General features: G+C 41.6%; 1 protein-coding gene across 1 annotated transcript in view; it reads right to left on the bottom strand.

The window, feature by feature from the left end:
* Positions 1-788: 788 nt before the first annotated feature.
* Tmem183a (transmembrane protein 183A) overlaps positions 789-13,152 on the bottom strand; it is a 16,779-nt gene continuing 4,415 nt past the window's right edge. Inside the window, exons 4-8 of the mRNA XM_013346703.2 lie at positions 12,804-12,957; positions 11,933-12,113; positions 9,605-9,685; positions 4,217-4,372; positions 789-2,889 (exon numbers count right to left, since the gene is read on the bottom strand). Coding sequence (XP_013202157.1) covers positions 2,704-2,889; positions 4,217-4,372; positions 9,605-9,685; positions 11,933-12,113; positions 12,804-12,957 — 758 coding nt within the window. The 3' untranslated portion in view covers positions 789-2,703. The remainder of the gene's footprint in view (positions 2,890-4,216; positions 4,373-9,604; positions 9,686-11,932; positions 12,114-12,803; positions 12,958-13,152) is intronic.

The raw sequence follows: 13,152 nt of genomic DNA on the forward strand, positions 1-13,152 counted from the left end.
TCTGTAAACCGGTGTAGCCTGGTTGTCCTGGAACTCATTCTGTAGACCAGGATGACCCAAACTCAGATCCACCTGTCTGTACCTCCACCTCCCAAGTGCTGGCATGAGCAACCAGGGTCCAGCAGCGAAGAACCATTGTATACATGCAATGTACAGTTACAGATCTATGCACATCCTGCAACAGCAATGTCTATAAAGGCTGTAGCTGGGATCAGTTAACAGCCTTTCATTCACTTTCTCCCAATATATTCAACATAGTCTTTGCATCTTTAAAGAAAGGCAAGGAAATGTAATTCCCATGGGGTTTGGAAGAAGCTAAACTTGTATTCTTTTTTTGACCCTTTGAGCAAGAACATATATAGAGATAACATGTATATATCATACATGTGTATATGTATGTACATATATAGCATATTTGTATATATATCTATATATGTACACCTATAACATATGTATATAAATATATACATATTTCAAGAAGCAAAAATTATTAGTTTTTAGACCTAGAGTCTGCAAAGTTCCAATTGTCCTCCTGGTGGTCTAGTGCTTACCAAAAGGCAATCCTTGAGACTCTTCAGATCCTGTAATTAACAAAACATGAACAATGCCAGAAAAGGCAACTCACTCAATGCTGAGAAGGCTGAAGCTATGGCAACCATGAAAAACCACTTTACCAAGTGTTGGCAATGTGTTAAGAAAACAGCAGAGCAGTAACTTCAAAGGCAGAATATAGTATCTATGATCATACTATGGAGTTTGGCACAAGAACTCAGAAGTTGAGCCAGACAACAATTATTAAGCCACATTTATTTCACCCCTGAAGTAAACCTAAATGGGAGACACACACCCACAAGGACAACATCCCCCTGTCCAGGGCATCGTTTTTTTCAAGGACTCCAGACTGTGCTTCTTTTTTTTCTGCTTTAAAGAGACAACTTTTGATCGCAGAGATCTGTAAAGGGCTCATTGCCCTTGGGTTTCTGTTTGCTTTTGTTAAGTACCCAAATTCTGGTTGTCTTTTTTACTGACCCAGGCTCACTTTCTGATCAACCAACGTTAGTATTCCCGAACCTCAGTGTGGGGTAAGGCTAGCTGTCAGAAGCAGTCTTAAACAGATGCTTCTTAAGAAAGTTCTTTACCAAGCATGGGTGGGAGTGATAAAAACAACACACTAACTTAGCAGTTTAGCTCACAGTAGTTTCACCCCACAATAATTTTATGTTTAAAGAATATTGTCTTCCCAACATTCCAGGAAGCTATCGTAAAAGGATTAAATTCAAGGCCAGCCTGGGCTACGTAGCAAGACCCTGTCTCAAGAAGTCTCCTTTTTTGTGGGGCAGGGAGGCTGGACTGCTGTGCAAGGGGTTGAACTCAGAATTTTGAGTGTAAGAATATTGTCTTACTGCCTACCTCCTGCCACATCAAGGTGGGAAAAGGAAACAAGGTTCTCTTCTTAGCAAAAGAATAAACAAAAACCCACCCATGATCCTTTTCTCAGAGCATACCAGTGACAGCAAGAGACTGACCAAAGGAGGATGCCAATGTTCCCATACAGACAGAAGACCAGGCTCCTGAAAGCACACAGGATGGTTTTAAAACAAAAACAAAGGTTGCAAAGTACCAAACAGGGCAGAGAAAAGCCACTAATTGCTTCTAGTTTAAGGCTGGTTTCAACATGCAATGCTTTTTTTTTTGAAAATGACCTTTAGCATAAAGGCTTTCTAATAGTTTAATGCAAACACCACAATTCTTCCTAAACTGTGTTTTACCTTTCAGCTAATGCATGTCTATCTGAAAGAGTCAAACTAACTCATTCTTTACTTTTTTATTTATCACATTCTGCCCACTCCCTTTTAACACTATGTACCACAATAAAAATGGTTGGCCTTTGGAGTTGTGGCATAGTAAAAAAGACATGGGTCAGAATCCTCACTCTGCAGGGATAAGCAGTTCTGGCCTTGGGTAAGTCAATGATTCAAATGATTTAGCTTCTCAACCATAACATGGGAAGGATTTCAATTACCTTGCAAGACACAAGGATTAGAGACACAATATATAAAGTTCTTAGGACAGTACCAGGGGCACATAATCATTACCATCACTATCAGTCTCATGCAGTAAAGCAAAAACCCAAAATACAAAATCAGCAAAACAATCAATACTCATGTAATAAATATCCAAAAAACATTTTTTTAAAAGATGCACAAGTCAGTCTTATAAGATTCTGACAACCCTGTCGCCTGCTTTATTTCTGGAGAAGGGTAAAGGGAAAAGAAAAAATATTCACTTGAATTTGAGGAACAGCAACAATGGAGCAACCATTTTAAACCTCTGGGTTCCTGCAATCCACAAGGGAAAATTTCCTTGCTTGAAAAGTTAAGTGTCTAATTTTTCCCTGGCGCAAGCTCATCCATTTTTGTTGAGATGAAATATAGAACAAGCTCAACAGCACCAACTGGGGTTTAACACGGAAAATGAGGCTGGGTTTCTCCTTTCAAATATGCAAATTTTACATGAAAATGTTTATAAATCATAGGTGTTTTTCCTCTTGATTCAACCTTTCCACCTCCTGTAATAGGAGTCCCAGGAACCCAACAGCATGTGCATCACTAATCAGATATACAATCCAGCTGCCCCTCCAACAGAATCTGATTACAGAATCGGACTAGACTGGGAGCTGTCCCAAGGGATGGGAAGCAGTAACTATGCTCTCAGGGAGAATGGATACTGCGGATGCCACCAGTCAAAGAGCCGAACACTGTGTACTGGGTCCAGGACGACTTGCACACCCTGTTCACTGCGCAGATTCTGACCACCACGAACAGGAGAATCTTGGAACACCAATCTCACTCGATGATGCCGCATGTCTGTACTCACATTAATAGTAAACTACGAGAGAAAGGCACAGTCAGCATCTAATGAAATTAAAATATGGTTAGTATCTAATTAACCCTTGGTTTCTTTTGGGCTCTCCTTGATTTGGTCTACACACAATACACCTTGGTTCAGTCTCAAGGTTCATCTCTTTTATGATATCAATACATTTGTAATGATATAAAAGGTTCAGGATGATTTTTATGAGGGTTTTTATTCTTTGTGTTAAAGGGCCTTACAGATAAAAAAACTTAAGATATATGCACACATTCTACCACAAAGCCATTTAATGTGTTATACATATAGGATAAAGATGGCATTCTGGTAAGATACTGATGAAAAGTCAAGCGTGAAACCTAATACACGAAACCTCAGCCTGATCTCATTTTTTTGGAAAATACACCAAAAAACCTCCAAGTAGTTATATGCAAGTTTATACAGAACTAGTGCAGCATATACAGAATATGAGTTAACAGTGAGGTCATCAATGTGGCTTACCATGAAAGGAGGGAAAAGGGCTACAAGATGCAGACTTGAACATATAAACAGACACACTTTAGAAACATCCCCAGAAGGTCAACTGTAGTTATAGGAGAGTGGCAGTCTAAGTCACATCTACTTTCCAATAAATTTATGTATTACTTAAATTCTTCATGATATATAATACCTATCATTAAAAAATTAAGCTTTTTCATCATAGAGAAGAATTCCATACATCTCTGATGATAAGTCACATAGAAGACAAACGGCAAATAAAATGAACTTTCTGGCCACATTTTTAAAACACGCAAAGTATAAGCTACAGGAACATCTATTATTTATTCCTCTAACTTTGGCCACGTTCTAAAGAATCAGAGCATCACAAGGACAAAGTTAGTTATCTATTTAATATTCCATTAAGGAAGCACATGAACGCCCAAGGTCCTGACAGTGCTTGTATGTGTTTCTCAATACTCCTTCAAGCTATCATTTCTCAACCATTATGATCACTGCACATCCAGGAAGATGGGAAATCCTTCCCTCTCTTACAGAAGACAGGCAGAACACCCTTAGATATAATTAGCTTCTCCCCATATCTGTCTTTGTAATATGCAAATCTGATTTCAGACTTTGTTTTGTTTTTATCTGGGAAGTGTTTGGGTTTTTTTTTCTTTTGTGAGTTTTACTTTGGTTTTGGTATGTGTACAGTCACTTGAAGGGGGAGAATACCTGTGTATTATTCTGGTTTTAATTTCTGGCTTTATTATTCTTCAGAGATTTCTTCCCAATAGTTAAATCTACAAATCCTTTCTCAAACTACAGATACAATGCAAATCTATAAAAGAGCTGAATCCCCACTTACCAAGGTAAATATCATTCCCATGACAATAGGAACAAAGATGAAATTGAGGGTGGTAACCTGTAGCAGGCAGCAGTCCTGGTCAGGGTTGGTATGAACATCCTCATATTGAATGGGTGGCTGCAGCCGTTCCATACACTTGCTCTTTAATCTAGGGGACTAAGGCAGCTTAAGTATTAATCTAGTGGCTTAGAGGAAATACGTATACTCTTTAAGTAAACTAAAGTTAGTGAGATAAAATTTTCTGTCACTTCCTTATTATACATACTAGTTTCTATGCAGAGATCAAAGACAATATACCTATTAAGAAAAGGGAAAGAGGCTGGAGAAATGGCTCAGAGGTTAAGAGCACTGGCTGCTCTTCCAGAGGTCCTACATACAATTCCCAGCAATGACATGGTGGCTCACAACCATCTACAATGCATCCTTCTGGCCTGCAGTGCAGGCATACACACAGGAAGAACACTGTATACATAATAAATCTTTTTTTTTTAATTTATTTATTACGTATACAACATTCCTTCCATGTATGCTTGCAGGCCAGAAGAGGGCATCAGATCTCATTATAGATGGTTGTGAGCCACCATGTGGTTGCTGGGAATTGAACTCAGGACCTCTGGAAGAGCAGTCAGTGCTCTTAACCTCTGAGCCATCTCTCCAGCCCATAAATAAATCTTTTAAAGAAAAAAAAAGGATAAGAGCATGTTTAGATTAGTGAATATAGCAATGAGTTTATGTTTCATTTAGACAGTACTTTCGCCATCTACAGTAAGTATTCTGCAGCCACTCGCCATTGTTTGAAAGACTGCAAAATTCCATGTAATTTGTCAGACTTCTGCTGCAGAGAAAGGACAGATGTAGAATCAACCTCCAAATTCCAGGAACCACAAAACAGGATTCATCAGCCTCAGGACTAAAAGAACTCTCAGCATTCAATTTCCTGCAGTAATTCTGGTCTCCTGTCCCATTTCTCTGCGGCTAAGGCTTACCCTGAGTGGAAAAAGGCATCTAATTGATATTACAGACTGCAAGTTTCTTATAAACACTTTCATGAAAGTCAAATTTCTTCATGAGAACCATGGGGGTTTTTTGGGGGGTTTTTTGTTTGTTTGTTTGTTTTTATTTTTCGAGACAGGGTTTCTCTGTGGTTTTGGAGCCTGTCCTGGAACTAGCTCTTGTAGACTGGGCTGGTCTCGAATTCACAGAGATCCGCCTGTCTCTGCCTCCCGAGTGCTGGGATTAAAGGCGTGCGCCACCACCGCCCGGCGAGAACCACATTTTTAAAAATAAATTAACAGGCCTGGCGAAACCATGTTTTTAAAAATAAATTTACAGGCCGGGCGGTGGTGGCGCACGCCTTTAATCCCAGCACTTGGGAGGCAGAGGCAGGCAGATCTCTGTGAGTTCGAGACCAGCCTGGTCTACAAGAGCTAGTTCCAGGACAGGCTCCAAAACCACAGAGAAACCCTGTCTCGAAAAACCAAAAAAAATAAATTAACAGAAAAATGTGATGCCTGACTTTAGTTAGAAACTTTGTGGACAAGCAAGATGGCTCAGCAGTCAAAGTGCTGCCTTGCCTATCATCAAGAGAAGGTGAGTAGCCGGAGAGTGGTGGCATACGCCTTCACTCGGAGGCAGGAGCAGGCAGATCTCTGAGAGTTCAATGCCAGCCTGGTGTACACAGCAAGTTCCAGGAAAGCCAGGGCTACATAGAGAAACCCTGTCTCAGGGGGAGAAAGAAAACAAGAACAGATCAAGAGAGGTCATGAATTTGAAGGAGAGCAAGGGTTGAGGTTACATGGGAAGGTTTATAGTGAGAAAAGGAAAGGGGGGGATGATGTAATTATATATATATATATATATATATAATTTTTGTTTTGTTTTATTCTGTTTGTTTTCAAGACAGGCTTTGTCTGTGTAGCCCTAGCTGTCCTGAAACTCCTCTGTACACAAGGCTGGCCTTGAATTGAACTCACGGAGATCTGCCTGCCTGTGCCTCCCAAGTACTAGGATTAAAGGTGTGCACCACCATCTCCCAGTAGAGAAACCCTGTCTTGAAAACCAAAAGAGAAAAAGAGAAAGAGATAATAAGTAACTATACACATCTCATCAGTGAGTTAAGTAGAGACAAGTTTGACAGGAAAAAAAAAAAACAGAAACAGATTTTCACTGTGACCCAGATCACAGGCAGAGTCAAGCAATAGTAGACAGAATGAATAAGTATATTTGAACAAATAAGTATATTTGGCAATGTGTTTCCAAATTACCTCAGATGCAAAACAATGTATATGACTATTGTTCAAATTTAAAAAGCATTTTAATTCATGTGTGTTTGTCTCAACGTATGTGGGTGAACATGTGTAACAGTGTATGGAGGTCGGGGTGCGATTCATGGAAGTCAGCTCTCTCGTTTCAGCATGGAGGTCCTAGGAATGAACCAGGTCGTCAGGCTTGGTGACAGGTGCCTTTTTACCTGCTGACCCATCTCTCTAGCCCAGATATCTTAAGTATTTAACCAAAAGGGTCTGTAAATAATTTCAGTACATTACTAGTATACATATAAAAAGCTCCACCACTGAATATTCTGCCATGATTTACCTTCTTTCCTTCCTCTCATTTTGTTTTGGGTTTTTTGTTTATTTGTTTTATAAATTATAATTAATTACACATGTCCTTAATCCCAGAACTTGGGAGGCTTGGTCATCAGGAAAGGTCATCAGCACTACTTGGGAGGGATTAGGAGGTGTGCTTTTACTGGAGTAGATATGGCGCTGTTGGAGGAAGTGTGTCACTGGGTGTGGTAGTTGGAATGCAACTGGCCCCCATAATCTCACAGAGTAGCATTACTAGGAGGTGTGGCTTTGTTACAGTGAGTATGGCCTTGTTGGAGGAAGTGTGTAACTGGGGGGGGGGGGGTTGAGGTTTCCTATGCTCAAGATACCGCCGGGGGAATCAGTCAACTTCCTGTTGCCTACAAGATGTAGTACTCTCAGCTTAGTACCATATCCGCCTGCACACTGCCATGTTCCCTGTCATATTAATGGACTGAACCTCTGAAACTGTAAGCAAGCCACCCCAATTAAATGTTTTCTTTATAAGAGTTGCTGTGGTCATGCTCATCACAGCAATAAAAATCCTAACTAAGGCATTGGGGGGTGGGCTTTGAGGTTTCAAAAGCCCAAGCCAAGCTTAGTGTCTCTCTCCCTGCTGCCTGAGATCCAGATGGAGAACTCTCACATTACTTCTCCAGCATTATGTCTGCCTGCAGGCTTGCCACCATGATAATGGACTAACTTTTGAACCGTAAGCCAGCCCCAAGTAAATGCTTTCGTTTATAAGAACTGCAATGTCATGGTGTCTCTTCACAGCAATAGAACAGTGACTAAGTTATTATGCATATTTAATTTTCCTTAGCTGCCCACAAAACGTGAGTGGGGGTGGATGTGTGAGGGTAGATGTGTGTGTAAGTGCATGTGGAAGCCAGTGAGCTCCAGCACTCTGTCCATTTCTATCTGCCCAGCACTGGGTTTACAAAAGCATATGGCCACATCAGTTTTTTTATGGGCTTGGATAGCCGAATTCAGATCCTCATGCTTGTAACAGGTATTTTATCTCCTGAGCCAAAACTACATATACACAGACACCAAACACACATACACACAGAGACAGAGACACCAAACATACATATAGACACCAGACACACACACATACACACCAGACACATATATACAGACATCAGACACACACATACACACATATAGAGACACCAGACACACATACATTCCAGACACCACACACACATACACAGACACCAAACACACATACACAGAGACGCCAGACACATATATACAGACACCAGACACACATACACACACAGACACCAGACACACATACACAGACACCAGACATATATATACAGACACCAGACACACACACACACACATACACACCAGACACACAGACATATACACATAGACACCAGACACACATAAACAGACACCAGACATACATATACACAGACACCACACACACACACACACACACACACACACACACACACACACACACACACACCTTTTATAGCTCTGTTCTCTAATCTGGAAATCTGTCAAGGCTTATCTTGGATAAAAACCTAAAGTTGATCATTTTTTTCCTCCAATATAAAATAGTTCCTGCCAGGCACAGTGGCAAACACTTTAATCCCCGCATTCAGGAATAGAGGCAAGTGGATCTCTGTGATTTGAGAACAGCCTTATCTACAAAGTGAGTTCCAGGACAGTCAAGGTTACACAGAAAAACCCTGTCTCAAAAAAAAAAAGGAAATAAAATAACTCCCTCCACAATTTATTTTGAAATTTAACCTACTGTCACATAAGAGATGGAGCCTTTAGAAGGCAATAATATCATAAGGACTCTCTCTCTTGTGAATGGGATGAAGACTCTAATTAAAATAGGGGCTTTAAACTAGGTGGTGGCGGCACACGCCTTTAATCCCAGCACTTAGGAGGCAGATGCAGGCAGATTTCTGTGAGTTTTGAGGCCAGTCTGATCTACAGAGTGAGTTCCAGGACAGTCAGAGCCACACAGAGAAACCTTTTCTCAAAAGGGTGGGGGTAAGGGACTTTAAAAGGGATTCAGCCCCTTTTAGCTCTCCACCACAGCTATGCGAGAATACACAGGGTTCAGTAAGGCACCATCCTGAAAACAGAAGGACCAGAGCCTCATCACAGAACATGCAAGTACCTTGATCTTGGATTTCCTGGCCCCCAGAACCATGAGAAAACTAATTTCTGTTCTTTATAAATAACCCAATCTCTAGTACTTTGTTACGGCAGTACAAAAGGACTAAGACATGGGGAAACTCATTATATAAGATATCTGAAGGACGTAGAGATGCCTCAGCAGTTAAGAGCCCTCGCTATTCTTGAAGAGGACTCAGGTTTGGTTCCCAGCACCCATATAGTGGCTAACTGTCCATAACTCCAATTCCAGGGACTCTAACACCTTCTTCTGGCCAACACAAGTACAAGGCATACACATGGTGCACATGGATACACGCACGTAAACACTCGATAGACAAGGCAGATGTGGCACAGGCCTTTAATCCAAGCACTTGAGAGACAGATGCAGGCAGATTCCTGTTAGTTTGAGGCCAGTCTGATATACATGGCCAAGTTTCAGGATAGTTTTAAGGTGGGTGTAGATAGTGGTTTGAACATTTAAGTGCGGTCCCCTAAAAGGCCAGAAGAGGGTACTAGATGCTCTAGAACTTGGGTCCTTTATAAATGCAGTACTCTCTCTTACCCTGTAAGCCATCCAGCTCTCCAAATAAACAATCTTAAAAAAATAAAATTAAATTTATAAAAACATAGAGACAAAAAGGACACATGCCTGTTTTTTGAACTTGAAGTTGAACTCCCACATTGGTTCTTGTCTGTTCCCAACAATCTTTCTGCACCAGAAAAGTAAGCACTGTAAGAAGAGCAAAAATAAACTATGGGAATAACATTAAAATGCATTATTAAGTACCAAAATTAATAAGCAAAAAAATCTCTGACAGCTCTAAAGCCAACTACAGTTGCGATGCAGAGGGTTTACTTTGGTACCCACAGACCCACACTTGCCACTGGTGCACCATGAAGACAGTCACAATGCTATTCAGGAAGAAGAGGGACCAATACAAGTCAACCTCAGAAGCTTACTAAGATCAACCCCTACGTTCTCATCTTTAAAGACAAAGATATGTAACTACAGTGTGGGGCATTTTCTGATTCAGCAGCCACTGCTCTACATTAAAATATAAAAGCAGCCAAGTAGCCACCAGGCAAGATGGTTAACAAGGCCACAAAGCAGGCAAGGAGGGCTAGCCCTGTAACAGGAACAAGCCACTCAGGACCTTCTGGGAACAGACAGCTGTTATGGAAACCAATGAGCTAGGCTGAATTCAGTCCAAAGCAAGCCCCTCAGTGAAGTCAGACTATAGCTAGGGTTAAGCACAAGAAGTGAAGTACCTCCCAGGGGACAAGGGGTGGGTCGTCCGCCGTGCCAGCTGTCCTGCCTTCAGACATGCCCTGTACGTCCTGTTGCTCCATCAAAAATAATGAGCTTGGCTTTTAGGGGAAAACACTTCTGCTGCCATCACAACGGCTCCAGTGTCCCACACAAGCTATGCTACTGAAAAGAGAGAAAGGGGATCAAATACAAAAAGCTGGTGTCCGGGAAACGGGACAACTTCCTTTAGGCATGGTGGCAACTGAGTGCCATAAAATTACAGGCATGTAAGTGGTGAGGCCATACACCAGGCACCTGCCACTCTCCAGGACCACGTCCTCTTCAGAGGATCTTTAATAATATAAAAAGAGGCGGCCAGGTAGCCTGTGCTCACTACCTGAATTAAAAGCTAATTTTCAATCCACTTTGGCTTCATAATCTATTTAAAAAAAAAAAAGACACAGTAATAATATAAAGCTATGGATACTTTAGAATTTAAGCAGTAGCCCTTGCATTGTGCACTGGAGCCGCTAAGATGTGTCAAGCATGAGGAGTTTGCCCAATCAATGCTTCCCTGCGCCACACCTGGCATGGTTAACTCTGTATGATTACCACCTTCCTTGGTAATCGATAGGAAGGAAGACACTGTAAATGTGAGGTGGGAACTGTCCAATAACATTACAGTAGAAGCTGTTTCAGCACACTCCTGCCCTAAATCTATCAGCTAGCATTATAACTAAAGAGTTAGGTCAAAGGGCCTGAAAACCTCCATTGATAAGTGTTGCAGGGGGATCTTGGTTACCCTGAAATCAATAAAAGGCTTTAATTCCTGGAATTAGTACACGCTTCGAGCTCAACCAGGAGAGGAGAATTATACGATGTCTATGAGCATAGAGGCAAAGTACAAGAGAACAGGAAGTGCTATGCGACGGACTAGAGTGGGCAGAACGAGTCAGGATAATTACCAACAAAGTAAAAAGATAAGAAAATTATACAACATCAGCTGGCCTAAATAACCATAAAGACTACACTCATCTAGCTTGGTAAAGGGAGGAGAAAATGGGCCAAGAACTAATAGACCTACTTATTATTCAAAAACCAGAAACTTAAATACAGTGTATGAATATAAACTATGCAGAGAATCCTAAGATAAAAGCAGACTGAAACAGAAGATTTTGGAATCCTAAGAACTACGAATTGGAGTACCTTATAGTCTCTGAAACAAATTACCACAGAGCCTGGCAAGCACCCGGCATGGGGCTTACCAGGTAAAGATGTCTATACCAGAATCCTTAAAGGAAGTCAAGAATGACGTGGAATCTCAGATGCCAAGGTTATATTAAAAACAGAAAATCAGTTGAGTCCTTCATGCTATCTGTGTCACTCTGGGAAAACTGTAGTAGACACCTACCATTCAAGTTCTACTCTTCCTAGCCAAACTATCAAAACCCACCTATCTACTGGTCAAATGTGCTGTACATAAAAATAAGCTAACGAGACTAAGAAATACTCTAAAAAGCACAAGGAAGCTCTAAAGATACCATAAACCAGCCCAGGACAGCAGAGATGTGTTAGGAGAAACGAAACTTCTGAACCCTCCAAGTTTACACTAACCCCTAATGGGTTAGGACCAACAGCCCTCCCCATCAGGAAGCTACAAACAAGCCATAGAACAGGACCACCACACAAGAGTCCATTAGCCAAACCCCAACAGCAATTTTCACCTACTTTGGAATTCTTCAGTGTGCTGGGAGTGCTTTCCGGAATGGCTGGATTCTTGGAGATTCGAGCAGCAAATGGTTCGTACATATGGTACAGAGATCGGATCACACATGCCCGGAGACAGCGCAGCTTCTCCATGGACTCTGGGCGCAGCCGCAAGGGCAGAGAAGCATCCAGCGAGTAGTGCCTGAAACATGACACATGACTCCTACCAATATGTAACCTGTCTCTCCTGCTCAGTCCCCCAGGATGCTGGTTTCCATGGGAACTCTGATCTACTCTACTGCTAGGTACTAGCTTGCCGAGTTCTCGCAAATACCATCATCATCACCAACCATTGCTTTAAATTATTGATGACTTTTGTTTCTTCATCTTTTGACCCTGTAGTTCTCACCCTCTGTGGTTAAATTTGGACTATTTCAAGCTCTTCAAAATTACAAGCCTCTGAACTGAAGACAGTGTAATATTGTCCTGGAGAAGAGCCACTGGGCTCCCTGTCAGACATCTCAGCAAGTTCTCTATTCCCTGATAACTTAGCACCCGTCCCCGCCACAGCTAAACAGTTTAGAAAGGTCCCTAAGCTCTGTAGCCCACATTAAAATCCAGCACTTTCACTGACCATGTAATAAGATAAACCTCTGAGGGAAAACCTAAGTTCTTTCTGGGCCTGAAGTAATACTGCTTGCAAAAAATAACAGACACTAGCCAGGGTATGGTGGTAGCCATTGGAAAGACAAACACTTGCATGAATCAGTAACATAAGACTTAGAAATCAAGAAGTCCAAAGCAAAAGAGCCCATCATCTTGGGCACCGCTCCAAATCACAAATAGCAATGAAATCAGCTACAGAGAACACACTGGCAGTCTTTGGTCGCACCTTCGGTACAACCTGGTCCAAAAGGCAGCAGTGCAAGTGACAGTCCAAGCATTCTTACAAATCAGGGAAAAATTCACAATGTCCTCAGGACAGATATAGGAAGCCAGCAACAGCCAAATATCCATAGGATACTCTTCTCCAGCCCCATCCAGGTCTTCTGAAACAGAAAAAAGAACAATATTCTGTGTTTTACTATACACATATACCTAAAGGTATTCATTCCAGTTCTCTCGTAGCTTGTACATTTAAGAAAAGGGGCCGGGCGATGGTGGCGCACGCCTTTAATCCCAGCACTCGGGAGGCAGAGGCAGGTGGATCTCTGTGAGTTCGAGACCAGCCTGGTCTACAG

The sequence above is a fragment of the Microtus ochrogaster genome, chromosome 6 (assembly GCF_000317375.1).
Source record: "Microtus ochrogaster isolate Prairie Vole_2 chromosome 6, MicOch1.0, whole genome shotgun sequence".
NCBI lineage: Eukaryota > Metazoa > Chordata > Mammalia > Rodentia > Cricetidae > Microtus > Microtus ochrogaster.